Source organism: Odocoileus virginianus, chromosome 11, assembly GCF_023699985.2.
Source record: "Odocoileus virginianus isolate 20LAN1187 ecotype Illinois chromosome 11, Ovbor_1.2, whole genome shotgun sequence".
NCBI classification, from domain to species: Eukaryota; Metazoa; Chordata; class Mammalia; order Artiodactyla; family Cervidae; genus Odocoileus; species Odocoileus virginianus.
In genome coordinates this window covers 59,254,057-59,280,801 of record NC_069684.1, presented here as the reverse complement: position 1 = coordinate 59,280,801, position 26,745 = coordinate 59,254,057, and the positions used below count along the sequence as shown (strand labels likewise).

Below are 26,745 nucleotides of genomic sequence, written 5' to 3'. Positions count from 1 at the left end.
CCTCATAAAGAGATGAAAGAATTAATTAAAAATGTATTGAAAATATTTTAGTTCATTACAACAACACAGGAAGTGCCAAGTAAATGAGAGACATCTCTATAAAACAAAATGAAATTGAGCAAAATGGGAAAAAAATACCCCATAGCTATGACACTGTTTCTATGTGTCCACGAACACTGCTGAACCCATCTTTTATATAAAGCAGTTATTCCAATTACAAATCAATGTTATACTGAATCAAATAATTATTGTTATAACAAAAGTTGGTTATCTAGTTTTATTTTTTTACATATACTTGTATATGTAAAAGTTGTAGCCTGTGAAGATATCCTAGTCTTTATTCTCAACAGTAATTTAGAGTGGTCTTTTGTTCAATTCGTCTGAGTTTACACCTTATTATATGTCTGCCCCTTCTGGTCTGCTTCCAGTATCTTCTCTGCTTAAAAGACAGGACTCCTAGGAGGTCAGGGAACAAAACTGTATTTATACCACATTTCAAATATAGACGTAAACTTGATCATGGCTGGTCAAAGTGTGTACCCAGAAAATGCATTTTTCACATGTTGGTTAATCAGAAATAAATGTCCTTTACATACACCTGTAAGGTGTTGAAACAGAAAGTGCTCCTTGAAGCTGTGAACATGTCAAACACTGACATGCACTTATTTAGGAAAGAAGGCCCCCTCCGCTGTCATAATTTACAGGACAGTGACATGAAAGCCTCCTATGTTCCTGCAAACCCTAGACCATCTGCAATGAGTCTGAAATGACCTAGCCCCCTGGTATTCTGACTACTAAATGAAATGAAATGGGCATATTTGTTAAAGTCAGCTGGCAAGCCACACGGCTTGGTTAGTTCCTGAGTTCATAAATTTATGTCAGAGCAAGAGGAGCAGCAGAAACCCATGTGAACCAATTTAGCCTAAGTGCGAATGGCAGTTCTGTTATTTGGTGTCAAAGTTACCAGTCGCACGGTGACAAGCTGCCATAACACATTTTCTTGTTCACTAAAGAACAAAGATTTCGTCGGTTAATATTCCTTGCAAGGCTCCTTTTCATAATTTACAACAACTAGATGCTGATAGGTTATTTAACATTTATGAAGTTAAGATGTAATCAGAAAAACCCTGATTATCTTTACAAATAAAAAAGTTAAATTATTCAACTTTTTTTTCCCTCCATGGCTTCATTTCACAGCAGGTGCATACTTTACAATGGGACAAGTCAATCAAATAATCCTTTTTTAAAAGCTTTTTTTAGGAGCTGGAGCAAGAACAATTCTAAGAGGGAAACTATTGGTTTGATAGCTGCATTTGCTTCAAACCACGGGCTGTGCTTAACATAATGCTTTTAGCAAATTAGCCGCATGTCTCCTTTGTAGAGATGTGGGTATGTTGGTAATTTCCTTTGGGGGCCATGGAAGTGAAACTGGACCCTCTTAAACACACATCCATACCAACTGTATGGAAATTTTACATAGTTTGTATAATTTTATACCTTTTCTGTTCAACTAGATGGTAGAGTTTTTGACAAGAGGGACAATATCTCACTCCTTCTTTCTTTTAAACTCAAAATGTCGAGAATCATGCCTGGCACCCCCCAGAGAGGGACTTAGTAAACATCTTCACATTTGTTGAAATGAATAGATGAATCAATCCCCTCAAATGTAAATTAATTACATCCTGTGAAATTTTAAGCTGCAAATAAAATGATCCTACCGGGTTACTGGATGAACCACTTGTCTCCATATATGCTTGCTGTATCTATGGCAATAGTTTTTTCAGTTTTGAACTGGATTGTGGTAGAATGCAGAAGAAAATAATTTGCTTTACACTGTTTAGGTAGAAAAATTGTGTAAAAATATGGAATAGTGTGTTTGCTCAAAGGATTTGGAGTGAAATTTATTGCTAGTTGGCACTGACACCTATGTGATGAATCACCTAGAGAAAAGCTTTTAGCACCAAAATTAACTTTTCTCATTAGCAACAAAGGGAGAACACTGGATGTACTACAAGTTATTATGAACATTAAATGAGATATGTGTTAACCTCTTTCAAAATGCCAAGCACACGTTAGAACTCAAAAAGGTAAGATAAATTTACTAAACGTCAAAAGCAAAGACAATGAAAGCAAAAATAAACAGATGGGACTACATCAGACTAAGGAGCTTCTGCCCAGCCAAGGAAACCATTCATAGAATGAAAAGACAACCTATGGAATAAGAGCAAATATTTGCAAACCACATATCTAATGAGGGATTAAATATCCAAAGTATATGGGGAACCCATACAATCCAATAATAAAAAACATAACCCAACTAAAAAATGGACAAAGGACCTGAAAAGACATTTTTCCAAGGAAGATATACAAAAGGCCAATAGGTACATGATACAGTGCTCACCATCAATAATCAATGGGTAAGTGCAAATCAAAAACACAATGAGATATCATTTCACACCTGTTAGGATCTCTGTTACCAAAAAAGACAGGAATCACAAACGCTGGTAAGGATGTAGAGAAAAAGAAAACCTTGTACACTGTTGTTGGGAATGTAAACTGATACAGCCACTATGGAAAACAGCATGAAGGTTTCTCAAAAAAAAAAAAATAAATAAAAGTAGAACTACTATGTGATGTGGTAATTCTACTTCTGCGTATATATTCAAAGTAAATGAGATCATTATCTCAAAGAGACAACCGCACTGCCATGTACACCGCAGCATTATTCATAATAGCCAAGATATAGAAACAACCTAAATGTCCATTAATGGATGAACAGATTAAGAAAATATGATATAGACACAATGGAATAGATTTAAGATGGGAATATTATTCAATCTTAAAAAAGGAAAGCCTGTTGTTTGCTACGACCTGGATGAAACTGGAGGATATTGAGTGATATAGCTAGACAGAGAAAGCCAAATACTGAATGGTATCACTTACACATGGACTCATTTTTAAAGAAAGCTGAATTCATAGAAACAGACTAAATGGTGGTTGCCAGGGGTTGAGAGGATGGGTGAAATAAGGAGAAGTTAGTAAATGGTGCATACTTTCAGTTATAAGATGAATAAGGTCTGAGGACTGATTGTAAAACATGGTGACTATATATATGATAATACTGTATTGTGCAGATGACACCACCCTTATGGCAAAAAGTGAAGAACTAAAGAGCCTCTTGATGAAAGTGAAAGAGGAGAGTGAAAAAGTTGGCTGAAAGCTCCACATTCAGATAACTAAGATCATTGCATTTGGTCCCATCACTTCATGGCAAATAGATGAGGAAACAGTGGCTGACTTTATTTTTTGGGGGGCTCCAAAATCACTGCAGATGGTGACTGCAGCCATGAAATTAAAAGACGCTTGCTTCTTGGAAGAAAAGCTATGACCAACCTAGACAGCATATTGAAAAGCATAGACATTACTTTGCCAACAAAGGTCTGTCTAGTCAAGGCTATGGTTTTTCCAGTAGTCATGTATGGATGTGACAGTTGGACAATAAAGAATTGATACTTTTGAACTGTGGTGTTGGAGAAGACTCTTGAGAGTCCCTTGGACTGCAAGGAGATCCAACCAGTCCATCCTAAAGGAAATCAGACCTGAATACTCATTGGAAGGACTGATATTAAAGCTAAAACTCCAATACGTTGGGCACCTGATGCGAAGAACTGACTCATTAGAAAAGACCCTGATGCTGGAAAGATTGAAGGTGGGAAGAGAAGGGGACGACAGAAGATGAGACGGTTGGATGGCATCACTGATTCAATGGACATGAATTTGAGTAAACTCTGGGAGTTGGTGATGGATAAGCAGCCCTGGTGTGCTGCAGTCCATGGGGTCGCAAAGAGCTGGACATGACTGAGTGACTGAAATGAACTGTATTGTACAACTGAAATTTGCTAAGAGAATAGAACTTGTGTTCCCACCAGGGAAAAAAAAATAACAAAGAAAAGCAAAGAAAAATAAGAGAATATATGAGATAATGAATGTGTTAATTAAATTAATGGTGGAAATAGTTTCACAATGTACACTTATATCAAATGATCACATTATACACTTTAAATATATTACCATTTGTTAATTATACTCAGTAAAACTGAAAAAATATAGGTAAATTAATACACAAAATAAACGACAAATCATTGCAATGATTTTACATTTTTTCTGAAACTCAGCACTGCTTGCCACTTGTCTATGGCACACATAAGAAGCTTGAAACAACTGCCAGTGTTGAATTATCCTGATTAATGTGACATGAATACTTTAAAAAGTCTTATGCCAATTTGACTTTAAATGGACAGTATCTGATATAATACACTGCATTGATTAGTTCACTGGACACCAAGATGTTTAATGTCTACAGAGAGGCCAATAGCTACCCCTTAATTAAAACTTGATTAATAAAAATCATTTATATTCCTAAGCAATATTAATTTAAATGATTTCTCAGTAGAAGAACTGGCAACAGAGGTAATGGACTAAGAGATAAATGTGAAAGGAAAGGCACCAGTATTTCAACATTATGCATCAAGCCTAAATAACTCATTATCTTTAGTGAGAAAAAGCGGATGTTGGATCCAATGACATTGTTAATTAGAAGATGATTAAGGGCTAGGATAGTTCAAAATAGAGTCATCACCTTGATAAATTAGAAAGTCCCATTATTACCTTCAGAGTTTAAATAATTTTGAGTGTTTGGATTCTGAAATGGTAGGGATGCATATCTCAATTTTTAATCTTAGAAAATCATTTGTGTCCCATGAAGTATTTTTTACTTTGTTTTCTATACTTTTTCAGTCATAAGGTAACATATATCCTTTTTCATCTTTAATATAAATGTTTAAGTTCTGACCCAAGGTTCAGAGCTGGTAAAAGGTGAGAAGAAATGTTTAGGAATAAACTAACCCAGTTTATGCTACTGTAGATTAAAGAAAGAATGGCCGGCACAGAGCCAGTGCCCCCTGAATGTGGGTTTCTATAGGAAAACAAGGGTCTGAATAATTTTAAATGGCAGAAAATCTAAAATTTATTTATATTTCCCTGAATGATAAATTTTAGAAGTTTTCTCATCATTTCCTTTCATTATTAATCAGCAAATATTTTATAAGGATATGCTGTTTGCACGTCATCTAATTTGAAGATACAAGTGGTATACAAAAAAGTGGAAATCTCAATTTTCTAGAGTTTGGAGGGTTTTGATAATCTTACTACTAACATTTATCAAGTAATATATGAGATAAAATGAACCAGGATTTATCTGGGAGGTAAGAGAATGTCTCTTGTTGTTTACTTGCTAAGTTGTATCTGACGCTTTTGTGCCCCCATGGACTCTAGCCCGCCAGGTCCCTCTATCCACGGGATTTTCAAGGCAAAAATTTTGGAGTGGGTTGCCATTTCCTTCTCCAGGGAATCTTCCCAACCCAGGGATCAAATCTGCATTGTCTGCATTGGCAGGTGGATTCTTTCCCACTTGAACCATCTGGAAAGCCCAAAAGAATGTCTACCAAGGTGTTAAAAGTCTTTCTTTTTTAATTAATTAACTTAATTGGAGGAAAATTACTTTACAATATTGTGCTGCTTGCCATACACCGACCTGAATCAGCCATGGGTGGAACCTCCTTGTAGTTAATTGAGTAATGACTCTTATTCTCTCTCTCCTAATTAAGATCTTCCTGGACATGGAATCTAGTTTCGCTAAGCCATGTTTTTCTTTCTGTACTTCTGGATGGGTCAGTAAAGGATTCTGGTTACTAGTCTCTTCATACCACAAGAGATATTTTCCCTTAAGGGGCTTGCCATTTTCCATAATTAATTCCTTAAAACCAAACCCCCCTGCCCAAATCATTCAGTTTTTGCCAACACCTAGTTCTGGGTCTTGGCCCTCTGGGCTACTATTTCAGAAAACCTAGTTGCTGTATCATAAATCTGAAAGACTTTGGGCAATAAAAAGAAAGTATAGAACAGACTTGTGAACTCTGGGAGAAGGCGAGGGTGGGATGTTTCAAGAGAACAGCATTGAAACATGTATATTATCTAGGGTGAAACAGATCACCAGCCCAGGTTGGGTGCATGAGACAAGTGCTCGGGCCTGGTGCACTGGGAAGACCCAGAGGGATCGGGTGGAGAAGGAGGTGGGAGGGGGGACCGGGATGGGGAATACATGTAAATCCATGGCTAATTCATTTCAATGTATGACAAAAACCACTGTAATGATGTAAAGTAGTTAGCCTCCAACTAATAAAAATAAATGGAAAAAAAAAAAAAAAAAGAAAATCTGTGCCCACCAGGTAAGAAAAAAAAAAAAAAAAGAAAGTATGATGTGAATTCAAGAGTTAAGCTGAAGACAGGAAGGAATTGCTTTTATAAGACAGTAAGTAGTTGGCAGCAGACCTGAGTCTGAATCTTGACTCATCTGCGTGATCTTGAGTGAATTACATTACTTGTTCAAGATTCAAGTTTCTTATCTTAATATTTTGGTGATGATATTACTTGTTTTCCAAGGTTCGCATGAGAATCAACTGTAGTAAGACAGGGAAAGTGCTTATCAAAGTGTTTGGCATAAACTAGGAATTTAACAAATGGCAAATATAAACATGTAATGTTAATGAATATGTATGATACTTACCATCATTACCACAATTTCTCTTCCTTTGAATATTCTCATATATTTTCTGGGCTGCACCCTTGTACTATTAATAATAGGACTTATAATAATAATACTATTTATAAATAGCATAATAATGCAATTTATACATATCATTGAAGTAATAACATGTAAACTGAGAGCCCACTTAATTGCCAAAGTCATTTTTTGTTGCCAGGCAACCACAGAGACTTTTTCCTCCCAGCAACTTTACCTATGTAAGGTCACTCCATCTTTACTGACCCAAAAAAGTATGTGAAAAAATCGGTTAAGTTAACCATTAATTTGGCTTTGGACATTCAAGGGAAACTGGTCTAATTCACATTTTCAGAGTTTTATTGTAACTGATCACTTTTGCCTGATGTGGGTGATCCATGGTTACTACTACATACACTTGGAGCACATCACAGTGACCTACGGCAGGGGTCTCCAACCTCCAGGCTGCAGACTGGTACATCTTGTCAGATTAGTGCAGAATGTGCTTCAGGCACTAGTGGTGAAAAACCCGCCTGCCAATGCAAGAGAACTAAGAGACACAGGTTCAATCCCTGGGCCGGAAAATCCCCTGGATGAGGGCATGGCAACTCACTCCAGTATTCTTGCCTGGAGAACCTCACAGACGAGCCTGGCAGGCTACAGTCCATGAAATTGCAAAGAGTTGGACATGACTGAAGCAACTTAGTATGCACGCCCATAAAATGTAATACATGTAATGTGCTTGAGTCACTCCAGAACCATCCCCTGCCCCCTGGGTCCATGGAAAAACTGTCTTCCATGAAACTAGTCCCTGGTGCCAAAAAGATTGGGGACTGCTGACCTAGGGCACTTAATTCCATCCAGGATATTTTTATTCATAAACTTGGGGTTGAGAGCTTATCTTTGCACAAACTTTCCAGGTGCTTCTAATGTTCACTCATGTTGGGGAACTACAGGCATGGACTGTCCATTTTCCAGCCCTGTGTATGATGTAATCACTTTGTAATGGCAGGATCCTATGATGAATACATGGAAAGCTCTTGATTGTCGGCAAATAAACAACCTCCAGTTATAACAAGTTTGTTTTCTTCCTGTTTAAAATATATATTTGTGACTCTTCAGGAACAGAAAAATGTTTTTATTATCTAAATCAAAACACAGCATGAGGTACTTTCCAATAAAATCAACTGTAGATTATACACAAGTCAAAATCATCTGCCTGTTTACTGAGTCCAAAATCCTTCTAGGCACCAGGAAAAAAGTTTAATTTAAGATTTTAATCTTTCCATATATTATAGGGTTTCTGTAATGGATTTTGTGCATCTGAAACTAAAAGATTGACAGGCCTGGATATTATAGATTTATTAACCATTGGTTACAGTGTTAGAGTTAGCATGTAAAGCATTTCTACGATATCTCTCAGGATGGGCTACAACGAACGATTTATACAAAGCCTGAGGTGGATAAGGGTTAAGGTGACATTAAAAAAGCAAAATTCATGTTTTATTTCACAATGATCCTTTTTTTTAAGTAGAAACAGTATACATTAAACATAGAAATATGATGCTCAAGAAATGCTCTTGACTCAAAGAAAAACATGTCAAAATTCTAGGAGAGAAGCCTCAAATTTACAAACCCAGTTTTTCAGTCTACAGTTTTATCATTTTGAAAGTGGGGGCCTTGGGATCTAACAGATCTTGGGACAAATACATATTTAAAATTTGTAGAGACATGGACAGACCTAGACACTGTCATACAGAAGTAAGTCAGAAAGAAAAAAACAAATATTGTATATTAACACATATATATACGGAATCCATAAAAAATGGTGTAGATGAACTTATTTGCAAAATAGAGGCACAGATGTAGAAAACAAACATAGATACCAAGCGGGGAAAGGAAGAGGGATGCTATGAATTGGGAGATTGGGACAGACATATAGTCCCTACGACGTATAAAATAGATAACTAATGAGAACCTATTGTACAGCACAGAAAACTCTACTCAGCTGTCTGTGGTGACCTAAATGGGAAGGAAATTAAAAAAAGAGGGTGTATGTATATGTATAGCTGATTCATTTTTTGGTACAATAGAAAGTGATATAACATTGTAAACAACTCTTCTTCCATAAAATTAATTTAAAAATAATTAAAGGTAAAACTAATTATCCAAAAATCATCACCACCTATAGAATATCCTTGCCTGGAAAATTCCATGGACTAAGGAGCCTGGTGGGCTGCAGTCCATGGGGTCACAAAGAGTCACACACGACCAAGGGGCTGAGTGCAGTCTGCACACATAGAATATCATACAGACCAGATGATATGTCAGCTATGTAAGTTATCTCAGTTAATCATTATAATAACCCTACAGGTGGGTGCTACAATTATCTCCATTTTACAGATGGAGATAACTGAGACTCAGACAAACTGACTGATTTAAGATCAGCTAATAGACAGCACAAATATATGAAGTTGTTTATATGTGGAAACTAAAAAAATGCTACACGTGAATTTATTTACAAAACAGAAATAGAGTCACAGATGTAGAACACAAACATGGATACCAAGGGGAAAAGGGAAGAAAGGGATAAATTGGGAGACTGGGACTGATATATACATGGTACTGTATATAAAATAGACAAGTAACAAGGACCTACTGTATAGCACAAGAAATTTTACTCAAAACTCTGTAGTGGTCTACATAGGGGAGGAATCTTAAAAAGTGAATATATGTATACATATGACTGATTCATTTTACTGTATAGCAGAAACGAACACAACATTGTAAATCAACTATACTCCAAAAAAAATTAAAAAAAAGAAAAAAGAAAGATGCTTTCAAATCCTTACTGAGTGTAAAGTCTTAAGACTAGCAATGGCAATTTAGGTATGTCATAATGTGAACATGACAAGGAATTTGATACACCATGGAAAATTCCTGGTTGCTTGGCTAGGAAACCATCAACTTTACTTATCACCCTGAACTTTCCTTTATATTCTTTGAGAACCTGGATAGTAGAAGACCCTGGACCAAATTTGAGAGGTCTCCAGCCAACAGGCTCAATCTGACCTTAGGCTGGCTCTGTGATGCCTCATTTTACTTTGTGGGGCAAAAACATCATGACACCATAAAAATGCCATGGAGAAACATGCTAAAAGGAGCTAACAGAGTCATGCTCTTCCATGAAGAGAGAAATCAGTTCCATAAAAGAACATGTCAATTTGCAGATTTAAAAACAATTTATTTGGCTGCCCTGGGTCTTATTTGCAGCACGCAGGGATCAAACTCAGGTCTCTTGCACTGGGAGCATTGTCTTACCCACTGGATCACCAGGGAAGTCCCTAAATTTATATATTTTTCACAGTATGAGATTTGGATTTTCCTCTGTTAAAATTAAAAGCATTGTTCAAGAATATCTATGCTTCTAAAACTGAGATAAGGATTACAGAACTTGATGACACATTCTGGTACTATTGATTATCTCCTGATTTGTTTAATTTAGTATGTTACATATTCATTTTAAAACAAAGGTGAATGGAATCATTTATATTTAACAACTAAATATATTAAGCTACTTAGGTTTTCTTTGCTTAGAAAGTCTTGAGAGATTTTTGTCTGTGGATTTGACTCAAAAAAGACCCTTTTGTCTTTGTTCTTAGATTATGTTTATACTTTGTTCTTAAAACCAACAGCAGAAGGATGTTGGTTCATGAGAATTTAAGTTTTATATGTTTAGGCCTTTATATTATTCTTACGACTATATTACCTGTTTTGACTGAATCATGTTCAATTCAATGAAAGATAAGTCTTTGTTAATTATTTTACAAAATAGATCTGCTGAGAGCCCAAATGACTGTTAACCAATTATTTTCAGTACCATGTAGAAATGTGGCTAAGCTTAATCTCATGGGGACAACAGGGTTTTGCGTTTATTTCCTGTTTCAACTTCATATTAAGACTAGATGTTCAAAATAAAACCACATATCTTTGAAGTACATAGTACAATAAAAATCAGTTTTAAATTTTACTGAAACAAAACTTCCATATACCTTGCATGTTAAAATACAAAGCAAGATTTCACTGTAATCTTTAACCCACAGGGTTAATGCAACCAGAATTTTGGCTAAGGATGATTATTATATTCCAAATAATAATACACTAAACTACAAAAGCAACCCACTATTAAGTCAATGGTTTGATGGAGGCTACACAGCTCAAAGAGGTAAAATTCAGCTACCACAACTGGTCACAACTCAAGGTATATGAGTGGAGTGGCCCATTTTTTTTCTGGATTTCCCATTCACTACTATAACACCAGCGATTCAATCTGGGAAATCCTGTAGAAATGTTCAAGGTAATTCAGACCTATGTGACTTACCTTGGATATGTATGAACAAGAAGAGATTTTTAGGTGCTGATATTTGAAAGTGTTGCTTTGATAGAAATGTATATATCTAGGTATCTTTATATCTTTATCTGCACACCTACACCTATATCTATCTATATGCATGTATATAAATGCTTATGCATATAAACACTTGTGAGTGTGGTTTGGTTTATTCTGTTCATACTTATCCAGAGACAGATTGTGTTCTTCTGACTTACTAAATTCACATTTTCATCCTATTTCCAGTTAACTTCCTCTAAAATGTTCTATACACATGCGCTAGTTCTATTTCTTACCTGGTGGTGTCCAAGCTACAAATATGGAATAAGGCCCGATTACTGTGATGTTATATGGAGGCTGGATTTCTTCTGGCGTTAATATAGGTGTCTGTATAATGTACTCATCACTTGGACTGCTGCCACCTCCAGTTGTGGCTTCTAACTTATAAACATATCTATATTTCAAAAAGAAAGAATTGTGATAAAGCAATGCACAGGGAACTGAACATTGATTGTTGAGTTTTCTATCTATTGCTTAGCCCTAAATTTGTGACAAACTTCAAATTCCCTGCTTCCTATCCAGAAACTTTACTATAGAGCTTATAGTTTTCCTACCACAGGCAACGCTCTCTCCACTGTTTTGGTCTTTTTCCCATTTTATTTTTAACCCTTGAGTAATTAATTGCTTTTCTTAAAGATTTCAGGAAAGTCTTGGAGTGTGCTGGTGGATTGTGGAGGATTCAAATGAATCTTCTCCATCTTTAATGGCTTAGAGTTTAGGGAAGTATGTTTAGAGAAAGATGTTTCTAAATTGATCTGCTACTCTCTACAATAAAACTAAATTGAACTCAACTCCCTGCAATAAAACATCTGTTGATCCAAGATATATTTTATCTCTGCTGAGAAATGAATGGCAATGAATTGCAAATATGTGGAACTTTCCCCCCAAACCACTCATGTCTATACATAGTATCACAAGTAGAGAAACACTATACCAGAAATAAAGGCTGTTGATATAAAACAAACCTCTTTAAATCTCTTTCCTTGCTAGTTTAGGGATGCATGTTTTTGAAGATCATTTGATAATTTAAAAAATTTAATGCTTTGTATATTTAATATACTTAAAAGTTCTCATGTCAAATAAAAGACTAATTATTTATTTACATTTTAAAGGAATTTCACATCCTCTGAGGACTAGTATAATGAGCTAGTGCTTGGGTCTTCAGTCTGAAATAGATTAAGAGATCTCATTAGCTATGGAATAGCTAATACATGAGGAGATTAATCAACCAATTGATATAATATTATTTCAGTTGGAGATAGACTTGTTCTTGACCCTGAAAAATCTAAAATTCTCACTGTACAACTAGTAAAGTTTTCTTTTAGTTTACCTGTTGTTGGGCTCCAGGTTTTTATCAGTGAAATTTTGCTCCTCACTGCTCCCCAGGAAAATCAAGCTTCCATTACGACTCAATTGATATTGAGAAATGAGGCCATTGGGCTTTTCTGGCGGGCTCCAAAATAACTCCACTGTTGTAGAATTGATGACAATGTGTCGAGGTGTGACCCAAACTCCTGGCAAAGATAATACAATGAATTTTTATTGTTAGGATATGATAAGCACATTATCAAAAGTCATACCATTCCCTCACATACTATAATTTTATCTGTTGATAAAAAAAATATATCATGGTAAGCAACAAAAATACATTTTATTTGCTTTGGAGTTAAGATACATAATTGGATGCAAATATATTTTTTAAAGCTTTAATTATTATTATTATTATGAATTACCTTTAGAAAGTACCAGACAACTAGGGGTGGAAAATTTCTCTATGTTGACTGTTACTCTGAGTGTCATGAAGGCCTAAGAGACTATCCAGGGATTCTCAACTTGGATGTCTATTTACTTGGAATCATAATCCAGTGTTTGCCTGAATTATCAAATTCATTGAACAAGCATACTTTGCATTTCTAACACTGCACTCTGATTCTTTTTTTTTTTTTTTTTGCTACTTCTTTTAGTCTCATTTACTGGCTTCTCTTTCCTTCTTATACTCCAAAATGATGTAGTGCCTTAGAGAACTAGGCTCTCTACACTTCCCTCTCCTCATCTTTCCTAACACTATCTTTGCAGATGATCATTTAGTCTCAATGTTAAACACTGTCTATATGTTGAGCACTGCTCGATGCCCAACACTGTGCTAAACCTCTCTCCCGAGCGTCACACCCTTGATTCTACTCTCTAACATTATCTACCTCCAGTTGGATAACTAATTACATTTACAAAACCTAAAATGTCTAAAAATGGAACTCTCGGTTTTCTGGTCTACCATATATTTGTCTTCCACTCTTATCTAACTATTCACTTTCTTGGGGAAAACACAAAAAAATTATCCTTGAGGATTTTAGTTTTTCACTCCTAAGTGGAATCTATCATTGAGTCCTGCAGATTCTACTCTGAATGTGCATAGTCCTTATATTTTTACCTCTCTTGATCCAAACTACATTTCTCCCTCTCATGAACTCCTGTGATAAAGTAGTGTTCATGTTTTAAATCTTGTCTGTCTTTATTTCATTGTAACTTTTATAAAAGTATGTACAGTGTGTATTTAAGTTAATGTAATCGCCCTGATGCTGGGAGGGATTGGGGGCAGGAGGAGAAGGGGACAACAGAGGATGAGATGGCTGGATGGCATCACCGACTCGATGGACTTGAGTTTGAGTAAACTCCGGGAGTTGGTGATGGACAGGGAGGCCTGGTGTGCTGCCATTCATGGGGTCGCAAAGAGTCAGACATGACTGAGCGACTGAACTGAACTGAATCTTTGTAAAATATACAACCATTCTGAAATTGTTCATACAGTGTAATTCCAATTTCTTATGATAACTTGTATGATCCTAATTTTTCTGGCTCTGGCCTACCTGGTGCCATTCTCTCTATCATTCATGAAGCTCCAGCCACACCAGACTCATTTCCAGCCTAAGAATGCTCCAACTTCTTTCACACCACTGAGTTTTTGCACTTCCAGTCCCTACAACTGGAACATCTTTGTTCATGACACAATTATGCATTTTATTCTCCAAGTTCAGTGACCTGTGTAAATATCACCTTATCAGGGGGAGCTTATTTTGACCACTATTGCCTAACCATAATTTTAACACAATCTGAAGTGATCCCCACCTTGTTCCTCTTGATCATATATATATACCTTTTTCTATTTTCCTCTCAATACACATAACATTATAATCTTTTTTTATACCATCATTATTTTCATGTTTTTATGACTATTTCTCTCTCCTGCTTTTAATACAAAGTTAGCCCCATGAAGGCAGGGATCTGCTCTGTATTAGTACCCCATGTACCTTTATGGATAGCACAATGCCTAATAAATATTAAATGAATAAATTTATTGAAAATATATATCCTGCAAATTATTATACTTATGGAATGCAAATATGACTAAGATACGGCTCATTCTTACAAGAAATTGATACCCTTCTATATAAAAGATAAAATGTATATACAAACAACTGTAATTCAAGGTCAAACATTTAAGTACTCTTTATAAGTATAAAAACATGTTGATGGAAAACCTAGCAATGAGAAAGATCAATCTCCCATTTCATGTTGTCATCTGGTCATGCTCTGAATAGACACTGTAACACTCTTCTTCAGTTTTTAAAAACTCATTTCAATATTAGGTTCCCAATAATCAATATTTTTTGATCGATTGTATCTCCTGTGTAAGTTATTCAGTAAAGGGGAAGATTTCAACACTTTTATAAGAAAAAAATCTCAGGGCATCAAATGCAATTTACTTGCAACATTCTGGAAGAATCAAAATAGACTTAAACATGGCTCAAACTTAATGATTTTCTAAGAACAACCTATTTCTGAGAAGAAAGTAGCTCATTTTGTTCTGAAAGCTCACTTTATGTTAGGTACTTGGACAAATACACAAATCATAACATACTTTTATGTCTGTGTCTCTCTGCCAACAGCTGCTAAATGACTCAACCAACTAATTAAGAGTTTTGATTTAAACATGATGTTAATTTGTTGATTTAAGAGATAAAGTATAAAGCTTTGGTTCATAATCTGCTCCCTGCAGTCCTGTTTTTCTCACCTTGAAGGATGTTTTAAAAAAATCACTACTGTACTAGAAAAGGCTATTGCTTAGTTTCTGTTTTGAATCAGTCAGCGTAGCCTGTGGGTAGAGAGGAGTCAATGAAATAAAATGAAGCCACATTTTGGAATTGCTTTATGTTTTCAATAAAACTTGAGTTTTATATTTATGTAAGCTGGAGAAAGCTCTGCCCATTTGCTAATAACCCTGTGTCCACTGGTTTGATCTGTAAGATGAAACTGGAATGTGTGAAAAACTAAAAAGTGCTCTATTTTTACTTTTTAACTGTGGTGTTGGAGAAGACTCTTGAGAGTCCCTTGGACTGCAAGGAGATCCAGCCAGTCCATCCTAAAGGAAATTGGTCCTGAATATTCAGTGGAAGGACAGATGTTGAACCTGAAACTCCAATACTTTGGCCACCTGATGCGAAGAGATGACTCATTTGAAAAGACACTGATGCTGGGAAAGATTGAAGGCAGGAGAAGAAGGGGATGACAGAGGATGAGATAGTTGGATGGCATCCCTGACCCAGGGGACATGAGTTTGAGCAAGCTCCGGGAGTTGATGATGGACAGGGAGGCCTGGCGTGTGGCAGTCCGTGGGGTCGCAAAGAGTCACACAGGACTGAGCGACTGAAGGGAACTAAACTGAATGATGTGGAGACACTTTTATCTTGGCAACTGCAAGAAATCATTGATAGAATAAGACTTGCCTTTGGTGTGAGGTCTTATTAAGTCTCAGGTGAAGAATCTACCTCCCTCACAGAGCCTGGGTCTTAGTGACATCAGAAAACCACTCTACACAATGGGAGGCAGAACTGAGGCAATTTAAGAGAAGGAAATGGATGGTAATGGGGGAAATCATCTATAAGTGAGGTGGGGAGCAGGTAAACTAGCTGAGAGGTTTAAGGGGGAAAGGTCAGAAGGAAACCTTGATCGCTCTCCTGATATAATAGCTACTAAAAAAGGAACATGTCTACTGGATTTAACTTTGTCGAGTGAAATGCAATATTACCCATTTCTTAAATCCATATGAATCGTTCCAAGTCAAAAATACCAACATTTTTTGTGGATTGGCTTTCCCTTGGAAGTTAATAAAAAGAACCAGTTCTTTATGGGCTAATGTCAGAAATGCATTGACTTCTGGACTGTTCAATAATTGTTCATTTGTTGATTTAACATTCTATTCAAATTTATCATTTTTGTGTCTGTATTGAGTACTGTGGATGTATGGGTAAAAACAAATAGTCTTTATTCTTCAAGGAAGGATATCACGAGTAAATGTGCTAGTCGCTCAGTCATATCGAACTTTTGTGACACCATGGACTGTAGCCTGCCAGGCTCCTCTGTCTGTGGGATTCTCCAGGCAAGAATACTGGAGTGGGTAGACATTCCCTTCTCCAGAGGAACTATCTGACCCAGGGATCAAACCCAGGGTGCCGGCATTATAGGCAGAGTCTTTACCATCTGAGACACCAGGGAAGCCTAAAAATGGAGAAATAACAATTTATCATTCAGTGTGATAAATGCATTAAGAACAAAAAGCTTATTGTGCTATTAGAGCACTTAGGAAGGGTGCCTGACACAGGCTGCGGGTGAGATGGGGATGGGTGGGGAGGGTCTGGGTTTACAGGAGAGTTTCAAAATGGGAGATAACTGAGTCATACTTTGAAAAAAAACTGAGAGTTAACTAAGTGAGAATGTAGGGAAGGGCATCTAGACTGAGAGAAATCCACACAAAGTCCTAGAGATAGGGAAAGCATGGTAGAAGTTCAAGTACCATTAAACTTCTTGTAGGAAAGACCAAAAGACTCAACAAACTGGCAGAAGTTAAAACTTGATGGGTCTAATGTGATTTACTTAAAAGTTGTATTTTCTTTCCTCCTGGAAGAAAATTAGACTTTTTTGGAAGTGACTAATGTGAGATATGCCTATTTTGGCAAAAAGCAGAAAAAGATTTGGAATGGTGATTTGAAAAAGAGGAGAAATGGCTAGGGGTAGGGGGATGAGTTAAGAGGATCTGGAAAAGTTGTAGAAGTCTGGACTAAGGCAATACTAGATAGAATGAAAAGAAAGAACAAAATTTTAAAATTCCCTAAGATTTGAAGTGAATACAATTTTACAAAGAATTACACACTATAACCTCAGGGAAAGAGAAGCATGAAGAATGTGAACTTGGGGACTTGGGTGACTGGACAGATGGTGGTATTTGAGACAGGGAAAAGTGAAAAAAGCAAGTTGGTGGAGAGAGAGATTTTGAGTGATGAAATACTGAGGTTGAAATATTTGTGAAATGCTTAATTATAAACATCTAGTAGATTGGTAGATACTTAGGCCTTAAAAATTTATGAGTGTAGCCTTTGTAAAAGCTCTGGAATTTGGGGAGCTCCCCTTCTTCATCAGAAATTAAAGCTAGTATTAAAGAATTCCAAGGGAGACTACAATCATGAGGAACAGAGGAAGAGCCTAAAGGAATGGCAACAGATAAAAGTGCAGGGCAAGAGGAATCTGGAAGGAAACTGAAAACCATTGGTCTTTGACTTTTGCTTTTTCATATTGTCAATGCTAGAGGAACACATGCCTGTAATTTTGCACAACTGAACTCTAAAAACGGATGAGAGCTTGATGGCATGGCAGCAATTCTTAAAAGAGAGCAATAATCCAGTTCAAGCTCTTCCCACTACTTGACTAAACTTCCCTGGTGGCTCAGATGGTAAAGCGTTTGCCTACAAGGCGGGAGACCCGGGTTCAATCCCTGGGTCGGGAAGATCTGCTGGAGAAGGAAATGGCAGCCCACTCCAGTATTCTTGCCTGGAAAATCCCATGGACAAAGAATCTCCTGGAGAAGGAAATGGCAGCCCACTCCAGTACTCTTGCCTGGAAAATACCATGGACAAAGAATCTCCTGGAGAAAGAAATGGCAGCCCACTCCAGTACTCTTGCCTGGAAAATACCATGGACAAAGAATCTCCTGGAGAAAGAAATGGCAGCCCACTCCAGTACTCTTGCCTGGAAAATCCCATGGATGGAGAAGCCTGGTGGGCTACAGTCCATGGGGTCGCAAAGAGTCGGACACGACTGAGTGACTTCACTTCACTTCATATCATTTTCTAGGAGGCCACAATTATAGAGAATCAGGACCAGCTTACCAATGGGGTCATAACATGTTTTAGCTTCTTTTTTAAACAGATTGAAAAATGACAGACATAAGGAACTCTCAGGGTGGCTGTGAACAAATGCTTCCTTTAATTCTCTTCATATCCACTTAGACACTCAAATGTTAGACCGTCAAATTATGTCTGAATCACTCAACTAGGCCTTTTAAAATTAGTTATACTTGGATTATTAATTTAAGAGGATATAATTTGTTTATTTTCACTTTAGCAAAACAACACAACTTAACGTTACTGCTGCTTTGTTCCCTTACAACCTCCAAGTTAAGGACTCAGACTACATTTATTTCTCATACGAGTTATTCACAACTGGCACTTATACAGCTGGAAAATGGATTCTAAATCCATGTTTCTTCTGCAGAGGAAAGCCCATTTAGTTTACTGTTTCTTTGCACAGTTATTTGTGTTAAAGGAAAGGTGAATAAAGTTAAAAAAACAAATCAAGTAAAACATTTCTCATCTCATACTCCCCAGCACTGTTGAAAGCTATAATATTTAAGTCATGAAATCTGAGCTCTTTCAAGAAAATGCTTTTTGTTTTGGACAAAGTGAGAGTAGGGATCCATATTTCCTAAGAATTTAAATATATGGATTGGATGAGCAAAGCAGAGAGACCCTGTTCTATCAGGCTTGAGTTTCAGCCAGAACTGATTGATAGATCCTTTAGAAATTATCCATTATCATCAAAGTATCCATTTGATAGTTTACCTTTCCAAAAAATCCACTGCTGGTTTCTTCCTTTCAAAGGAACACTAAGCTTTTTGACATGAAACATTCTTTATATAGAAAACATCATTAGTGAATTCCTGGTGAGGAGCCATATGCCCCATATGTGGAATTTTCCATTTTATTCCCCATTTACTGGTAGGAAGTTCAGGTCTAATATTCTGAGGTACAACAACCCCTTCATTAGAAGAGTAATGGACAAGTAGTTCAGGACTCTTTGATGAGCACTAATATTACATTTCTGTTCAGAAGCTTATTTATGCCTCTTGTTTCCCCACATGGAAAACAGCAGATAATAAAGATTAACAAAATAATTAGTTGATCACTAGCCCAAGTTTTTGAGCATATTTTTCTTCTAAAAGTAAATGATACTATCTTTCCCAGTTCTTAACCCACAGACCATTGTTATCAGGTAGATATGCATGCTTCCAGAATCTTTCCTATGCATTTATCTACAGAAATGAATACAATTTTCTATGTGTGGCTTTATATATAAAGATGCTATATATTAACAGAGTTCTATAAGTCTACATTATATGTACAGATCACCTTGTTTCTTTAAATTGATGGATTTCCATATGTGAATATATCTGAATAAATTTAGCAATTCCCCTACTCAAAGACATTTAGATTGCTTCCAATATCTTGGCATTCAACAACAACAATAAAGGCTTCAATAGACATCCTGGTACATGCCTCCTTGTGAAGTTGTGGAAGTGTTATTTTCTGGCATTAGATAATAAAATTGAAGCTTGATTTGATTTCTAAGGTGATGGTCCCACTTACCAATCCCTCAAGCTATATTTAATAGCATATTTCCTCCATCTGTTCACTTGTCAAATTCCTTGATCCTTGTGGTCCATCTCAGAAGGCATCCACCCTTTAAGATCTTTCTTGAAGTCCCTGATGGGTTGTAATCTCTCTTCCAAGATTAACCTGAGCATTCTGTTCATTAATTCTCTCTTAACATCACCTCTAAGATTCTCTCTCTTTATGTCAATTTGGTTACTTACCCTATCACTTCTACTTGATTGCAAGTTCTTGTGGGCAATGAATATTTTTACCAGCTTCAACAGGGAGTGTGGTTCTTGTTATATTTTAGCTGCACCAGGAATATTTAACTTTTGATTTTTAGAGGAATTTCATATCAAAGTACAGAATATCTTTTTTCTTCCAAGGAAAACCACATCTAAGGAATTGAAGGCAAACTACCTTGGGAGACTAAACTTGAAAAACAGGAAGCTAGAATATTATTTTGGATCCATATACTTTATTTCTTCTTCTTTGTTATGATAGAGTTTATAGCATTCATATCAAAATGCCATATGAAAACTTCTTTTTCCCAACCATGGGTATTTTTTAATTACCTTGAGGGGCTGCCTGCAGAGTCTGACCTAGAAAAGGCTCACTTGAAGTGCATCCAGCAGATGTACAAGCTCTAAGTGTGAAGCTGTAGTTGGTGTATGGCTGGAGACCTAGAAAGAGCAAACAAGAAATCAAGTACCTCTTGAGAGGATTATTTATTATCAAGTAAACACTAGCAGTCACATGCAGAGTTGCAGATATGATATCCAAAATTTTTAAGAGCAGAAAACACTCCAAGGGAGAAAAGAACTTCATAAGTAGCTCAGTATTACAAGAAATTTCATTTCTCAACTGATAAAACAATAAACTCTAAGTCTTCAAAGAGATCTGAAAATTCTTGTCATCCACCCATCCATCTATCTTTCCATTAACTCCCCTGTACCAGGTATCATTGAAGAGACTCCCCTGCCGAGGGGATCAAGGTGCTCCATCTCCCAAACAGCCCATTCCATCTCTAGAGAGCTCTAGAGTTCTTTTTGTTTGGTGTGAAAGTCCTTCTTTATATTGTGGTGAACTCTTTCTAACACTTCCACCCACTAGGGACACAGAGAACAAATCTAATTTCTTTTCCACATGACAGTTCTTCAAATATTTGCAGACAGTTATCAAATCCCCCCTGAGTTTTCTCTTCTCCAGGCTAACCATCCCAGTTTCTGCAACTGCTTCTTATATGAACAGGGGCGGGGAGGAAAAAAAAATAAAAAGAAGGTTAGAGTCACCATTTTTAGCCCCAAGCCATATTCAGCTCATATTAACTTTTCTTTTAACTTTGCATTTCTTCACCATATATGCCCCTACTGTACCATCTCACAATTCGGTAGTTTTTTGCGAGGTATGTTGTTTTTGTGTTTACACATAGATTAGACATATTATGAAGAGGGAACAGTGTTTACTCTCTCTTGCATATTAAGATGTATAATGTAGCACAGCAATTGCTCAATAAATTCTCAGGAAAAGAAGGAACAGCAACCCACCGACAACAGATATACTGGTATCTGTTGGCAATCTACAGATACCAGTTATATATTGTTCCATGTCCATTCCAAACTCCCTAAGAATCCTTCTCCCCCACCGTGCCCCCTCCATGCCCCCTGGAACCATAAGTTCATTTCCTAAGTCTGTTTCTCTTTTGTAAGTTCATTTGTCTCACTTAATGTTAGATTCCATGTATAAGGAATGTCATTTTGATACTTCTCCTTCTGTCTGCACACACTGCTATATTTAAAATGGATCACCAACAAGTTCCTACTGCAGAGCACGGGGACCTCTGCTCAGCGTTATGCGGCAGTCTGGATGGGAGGGGAGCTTGGGGGAGAAAGGATATATGCATATGGATGGCTGAATCCCTTCTCTGTCCACCTGACACTGTCACAACATTGTTAATCAGCTATAACCCAATATAAAATAAACTTATACGTTGGTAGATTTCACCACGGCATGGTCAGTGACCTTTCAGAAGTGACTTAGCTTCATTCTGCTTTGATCTACTGATCTGTAAAATAAGGAATCAATGCAGCTAGTCGCTAAGGCTGTTGAGAAGTACTTAGAGCAGTACTTTATTTTAGTAGAAGCAACTTTAAGACTCAGCAGCATTCAACAAGAATACATTGAGGCTAACATTCGCTGCCTTGACTCCTGGGCAAAGTAAAACAAAGCCAAAGCTTTAAAAATATTTTCTGATAAAAGAACAGGACAATATCTACGTCAAATAATTGGGCTAAGTTACAACATGGATCCAATAAATTTCTATACTTATTTTTTCATGAATTTTGAACTGTTTTCACATATTCTGTTCTTTTGGTGAGCAGACTCTTCTTCCAGACATTTATGTGTCACTCTGTCACCTTATGTATATCTGTTCAAATGCTATATTTTAAAAGATTTTGGCCTTTATCTACACACAACAGCCAGTACTTTTTATCCTTTAAAATTACTTTCTTCTTTCATAGCCTTCCACACTATCAGATGTTTTATTACATGGTTATTTATTTATTGCTTGTCTCCACCTCTGTGACATAAGCTCAAAAAGAACAAGGACTTGGTTTCGCCCACAACTGTATCCTTTGAATAGTGACAGGCACAAAGCAGGTGCTCATTAAGTGAAGGAAAAATTAATTAACTAGTTCACTTAGAATTGGAGCAGTAGTCTGACTTCTCTGCTAAAGACATAATGTTCTGTAGCTGGAGCTGCTCCAGGATTCAGCTTCAAAACCCTTAGTGTTTCCTTATCAATTTAATGATAAGATGTGGATACTTATTTGATTATAATCTTCTACTTGGCTGCTATGGAGGATTTACATACATCTGATACTTACCTGATTTACAGATGAGGAATATGATGAAAGATCTAGGCCATTTCCAAGCCTTGTGGGTTTGATAAAAGCTTATAGGAAAATGCTCAAGATTATAAAATATAGAGCTCAAGAGAAAATGGAAGGATTTATTTAAGAATGAAGGTCAGGGATTGTGGTGACTGATTTAGTCTGACAAAGTTGCCTTCTTTACTCCCATTACTGAAAAATGGGGTCTTGATCCTTGTAACACCATTGTATCTGAGTATCTTAGTTTCTCACTTAGAAGGTAAGCCCTTTGAGAGTAAGGATGGTATCTTTTAACGTTTTTAAAATCATTTCTCCCCATGTATTCAATGTGTTTCAAAAATTTTTTAAGGAAGATCAGGTCATAAAAGCATCCAATAAGGATGGCATGGTTGTGATGCTATGATATGTCCATGTACCATCACAAGTGTGATGTGACCAAACAGGCCCTTCCTCTTAATTCCATAGGGACTCTTGCTCACAGCATCAATTTCATTGAGTAGGAGATTCTTCTCTACTTGCATAATACTATTAAAATAAAAACAAAACTAATATAATCTATGAACAATAAATATTTTCTAGATTTTTTTTTTCCTGAATGTCAGGCTTAAGTATGGCTAGCAAAAATGAAGCAATACTTGATTTTTCTCTGGAATAGTCTGACAAAAAAAAAACCCCTTTGTTCACTTCTGCATTTTGTATTCTGGTTGGTCTGGTTTCAGACTTTTGAAGGAAAATTTAGGATGGGTCTTAGGAAAACAAGAGAAAACATCATCCCAGAGGTGTACTAAGATTGATTAGAAGATTGAAGGTATTTGTAATGAGGACTATAGCTAAAAGAAAATCTACATATATAAAAACAAAAATTGTTTTTTCCTTACAAAATTTTTCTAAAGGGGGTTGAGTGTCATCCATTTCACACTAGAAGACAGGTGTATGGAGGTGGTACAGCCGCAGAGCAGTCAGCCCTTAAAAAAGTTTTGATAGACTGAGGAAGGTGTGCCAAAGGAGTCTGTCACAAGGTATTTAAATTGAGAGGGGTGGGGTGGTTTAGTAGAGAATCGGGCCAGAGTTAGTGAAGGAATATACATCTCTTTCAGACACTGGAATACCAGAAGTAAGGGTGGTGGGCAGGGTGTAGAACTATTAAGCAGAGAGCACTGGTCAAAAAGTTGAAAGATTATCAAACTAAGTGAGGTAAGTCAGAGAGAGAAAGACACATATTATATATCACTTGTATGTAAAATCTAAAAAAAAAATGATGCGAGTGAACTTATTTACAAAACAGAAATAGATTCAAAGACATAGAAAAGAAACTTATGGTTACCAAAGGTGAAAAGGGTTGGGGAGGGATAAATTAGAGGAGTTTGAGATGAACAGACACATATTATACAGAAAATATTACACTATATTATACTATACTATATTATATAATATACTACAATATTATACTATACTACTATACAGAAAATGTTTTCCTGTATACACACACACACACACACACACACACACACACACACACATATATATGTATCTTTGCCAACAAAAGTCCATCTAGTCAAAGCTATGGTTTTTCTGGTAGTCATGTATGGATGTGAGAGTTGGACTATAAAGAAAGCTGAGTGCTGAAGAATTGATGATTTTGAACTGTGGTGTTGGAGAAGACACTTGAGAGTCCCTTGGACTGCAAGGAGGTCAAACCAGTCCATCCTAAAGAAAATCAGTCCTGAATATTCATTGGAAGGACTGATGCTGATGCTAAAACTCCAATATTTTGGCAACCTGATGCAAAGAATGGACTCCCTGGAATGACTCTGATGCTGGGAAAGATTTAAGGCAGGAGGAGAAGGGGATGACAGGATGAGATGGTTGACTCATTGGACATTGAGTCCATGGACATGAGTTTGGGCAAGTTCCAGGAGTTGGTGATGGACAGGGAAGCCTGGCGTGATTCTGTCCATGGGGTCGCAGAGAGTCAGTAGTGACTGAGCGACTGAACCCTGAACTGATATAGAAAATGATAACCAACAAGGTACTACTATATAGCACAGGGAACTATATTCAATATCTTCTAATAGCCTATAATGGAAAATAATCTGAAATATATATGTATATATACATACACATATATAACTGAATCAAGTTGATGTATACCTGAAACACTGTAAATCGACTATACTTCAAAAAGAAAAACTTATGAAAATAAGTCAGAGGAGTTCAAAGACATCTCCAAATCAAAAGGAGTGGAAGTAGGGAACTGGAGAAAAGAAGCAAAGTTTGAAGAACCAGAAAGATTAGAGTGGGAGGCATGAGGCTGGAAGTGAAGGGGGCAGGGATGATGGCTTATTCGTGGGCAGTTTGTCTCCCAGAGATGCTTCAGCCCCTGCAGTGCTGGGCATCTGACCAGGTGAAAGGACCAGGTGGGTCAAGCATAGACTCAGGCTCATTTCAACTGACATTCACTAGCTTGTATCATGCAACTCTACACCTGTAATATTTAACTTCCAGAGTATAGTCATACATTTTTTATAACAAAACTTGAATTTTCTTTGGAGAAACCAGTCTTTGGCCACTATCAGGCCTTGTGCTTGGTTGAGAGGTGACTTAGCCCAGGTCAGGACACAGGTCAACACTCAATCCTGAGCAATGGTAGTGACCTCATTCAGGCCACTGAAAGCTAGGCTTAGAAACAGAACTTTCATTCATTTCTATATGGTTCTTTTTCCACCGTATAAAGCTTGAGAATGGAGGAGAGCTCAGAGGAAAAGAAACTGTGTCCTGCAGATGTCATTTGGAGGAAAGAAATAGAGGGAAAAAATAGAATGGGAAAGACTAGAGATCTCTTCAAGAAAATTAGAGATACCAAGGGAACATTTCATGCAAAGATAGATACAAGAAAGGACAGAAATGGTATGCACCTAACAGAAGCAGAAGATATTAAGAAGAGGTAGCAAGAATACACAGAAGAACTATACAAAAAAGATCTTCATGACCCAGATAACCACGATGGCATGATCACTCAACTAGAGCCAGACATCCTGGAGTGCAAAGTCAAGTGGGCCTTAGAAAGCATCACTACGAACAAAGCTAGTGGAGGTGATGGAATTCCAACTGAGCTATTTCAAATCTTAAAAGATGATGCTGCAAAAGTGCTGCACTCAACATGCCAGCAAATTTGGAAAACTCAGCAGTGGCCGCAAGACTGGAAAAGGTCAGTTTTCATTCCAATCCCAATTAAAAGCAATGCCAAAGAATGCTCAAACTACCATACAATTGCATTCATCTCACACACTAGTAAAGTAATGCTTAAAATTCTCCAAGCTTCAATAGTATGTGAACCGTGAACTTCCATATGTTCCAGCTGGATTTAGAAAAGGCAGAGGAACCAGAGATCACAATGCCAACATCCTCTGGATCATAGAAAAAGCAAAAGAATTCCAGAAAAACATCTACTTCGTTTTATTGACTATGCCAAAGCCTTTGACTGTGTGGATCACAACAAACTGGAAAATTCTTCAAGAGATGGGAATACCAGACCACCTGACGTGCCTCTTGAGAAATCTGTATGCAGGACAGGAAGTAACAGTTAGAACGGGACATGGAACAACAGAATGTTTCCAAATAGGGAAAGGAGTATGTCAAGGCTGTATATTGTCACCCTGCTTATTTAACTTATATGCGGATTACATCATGAGAAACGCTGGGCTGGAAGAAGCACAAGCTGGAATCAAGACTGTCGGGAGAAATATCAATAACTTCAGATATGCAGATTATACCACACTTACAGCAGAAAGCGAAGAAGAACTAAAGAGTCTCTTGATAAAAGTGAAAGAGGAGAGTGAAAAAGTTGGCTTAAAACTCAACATTCAGAAATCTAAGATCATGGCTTCCAGTCCCATCACTTCATGACAAATAGATGGGGAAACAGTGGAAACAGTGACAGATTTTATTTTTGGGGGGCTGAAAAATCACTGCAGATGGTGACTGTAGCCATGAAATTAAAAAGATGCTTGCTCCTTGGAAGAA

General features: G+C 36.9%; 1 protein-coding gene across 1 annotated transcript in view; it reads right to left on the bottom strand.

The window, feature by feature from the left end:
* USH2A (usherin) overlaps window positions 1–26,745 on the bottom strand; it is a 903,825-nt gene that overhangs the window by 161,707 nt on the left and 715,373 nt on the right. Inside the window, exons 55-57 of the mRNA XM_070474523.1 lie at window positions 20,404–20,511; window positions 12,400–12,583; window positions 11,306–11,463 (exon numbers count right to left, since the gene is read on the bottom strand). Coding sequence (XP_070330624.1) covers window positions 11,306–11,463; window positions 12,400–12,583; window positions 20,404–20,511 — 450 coding nt within the window. The remainder of the gene's footprint in view (window positions 1–11,305; window positions 11,464–12,399; window positions 12,584–20,403; window positions 20,512–26,745) is intronic.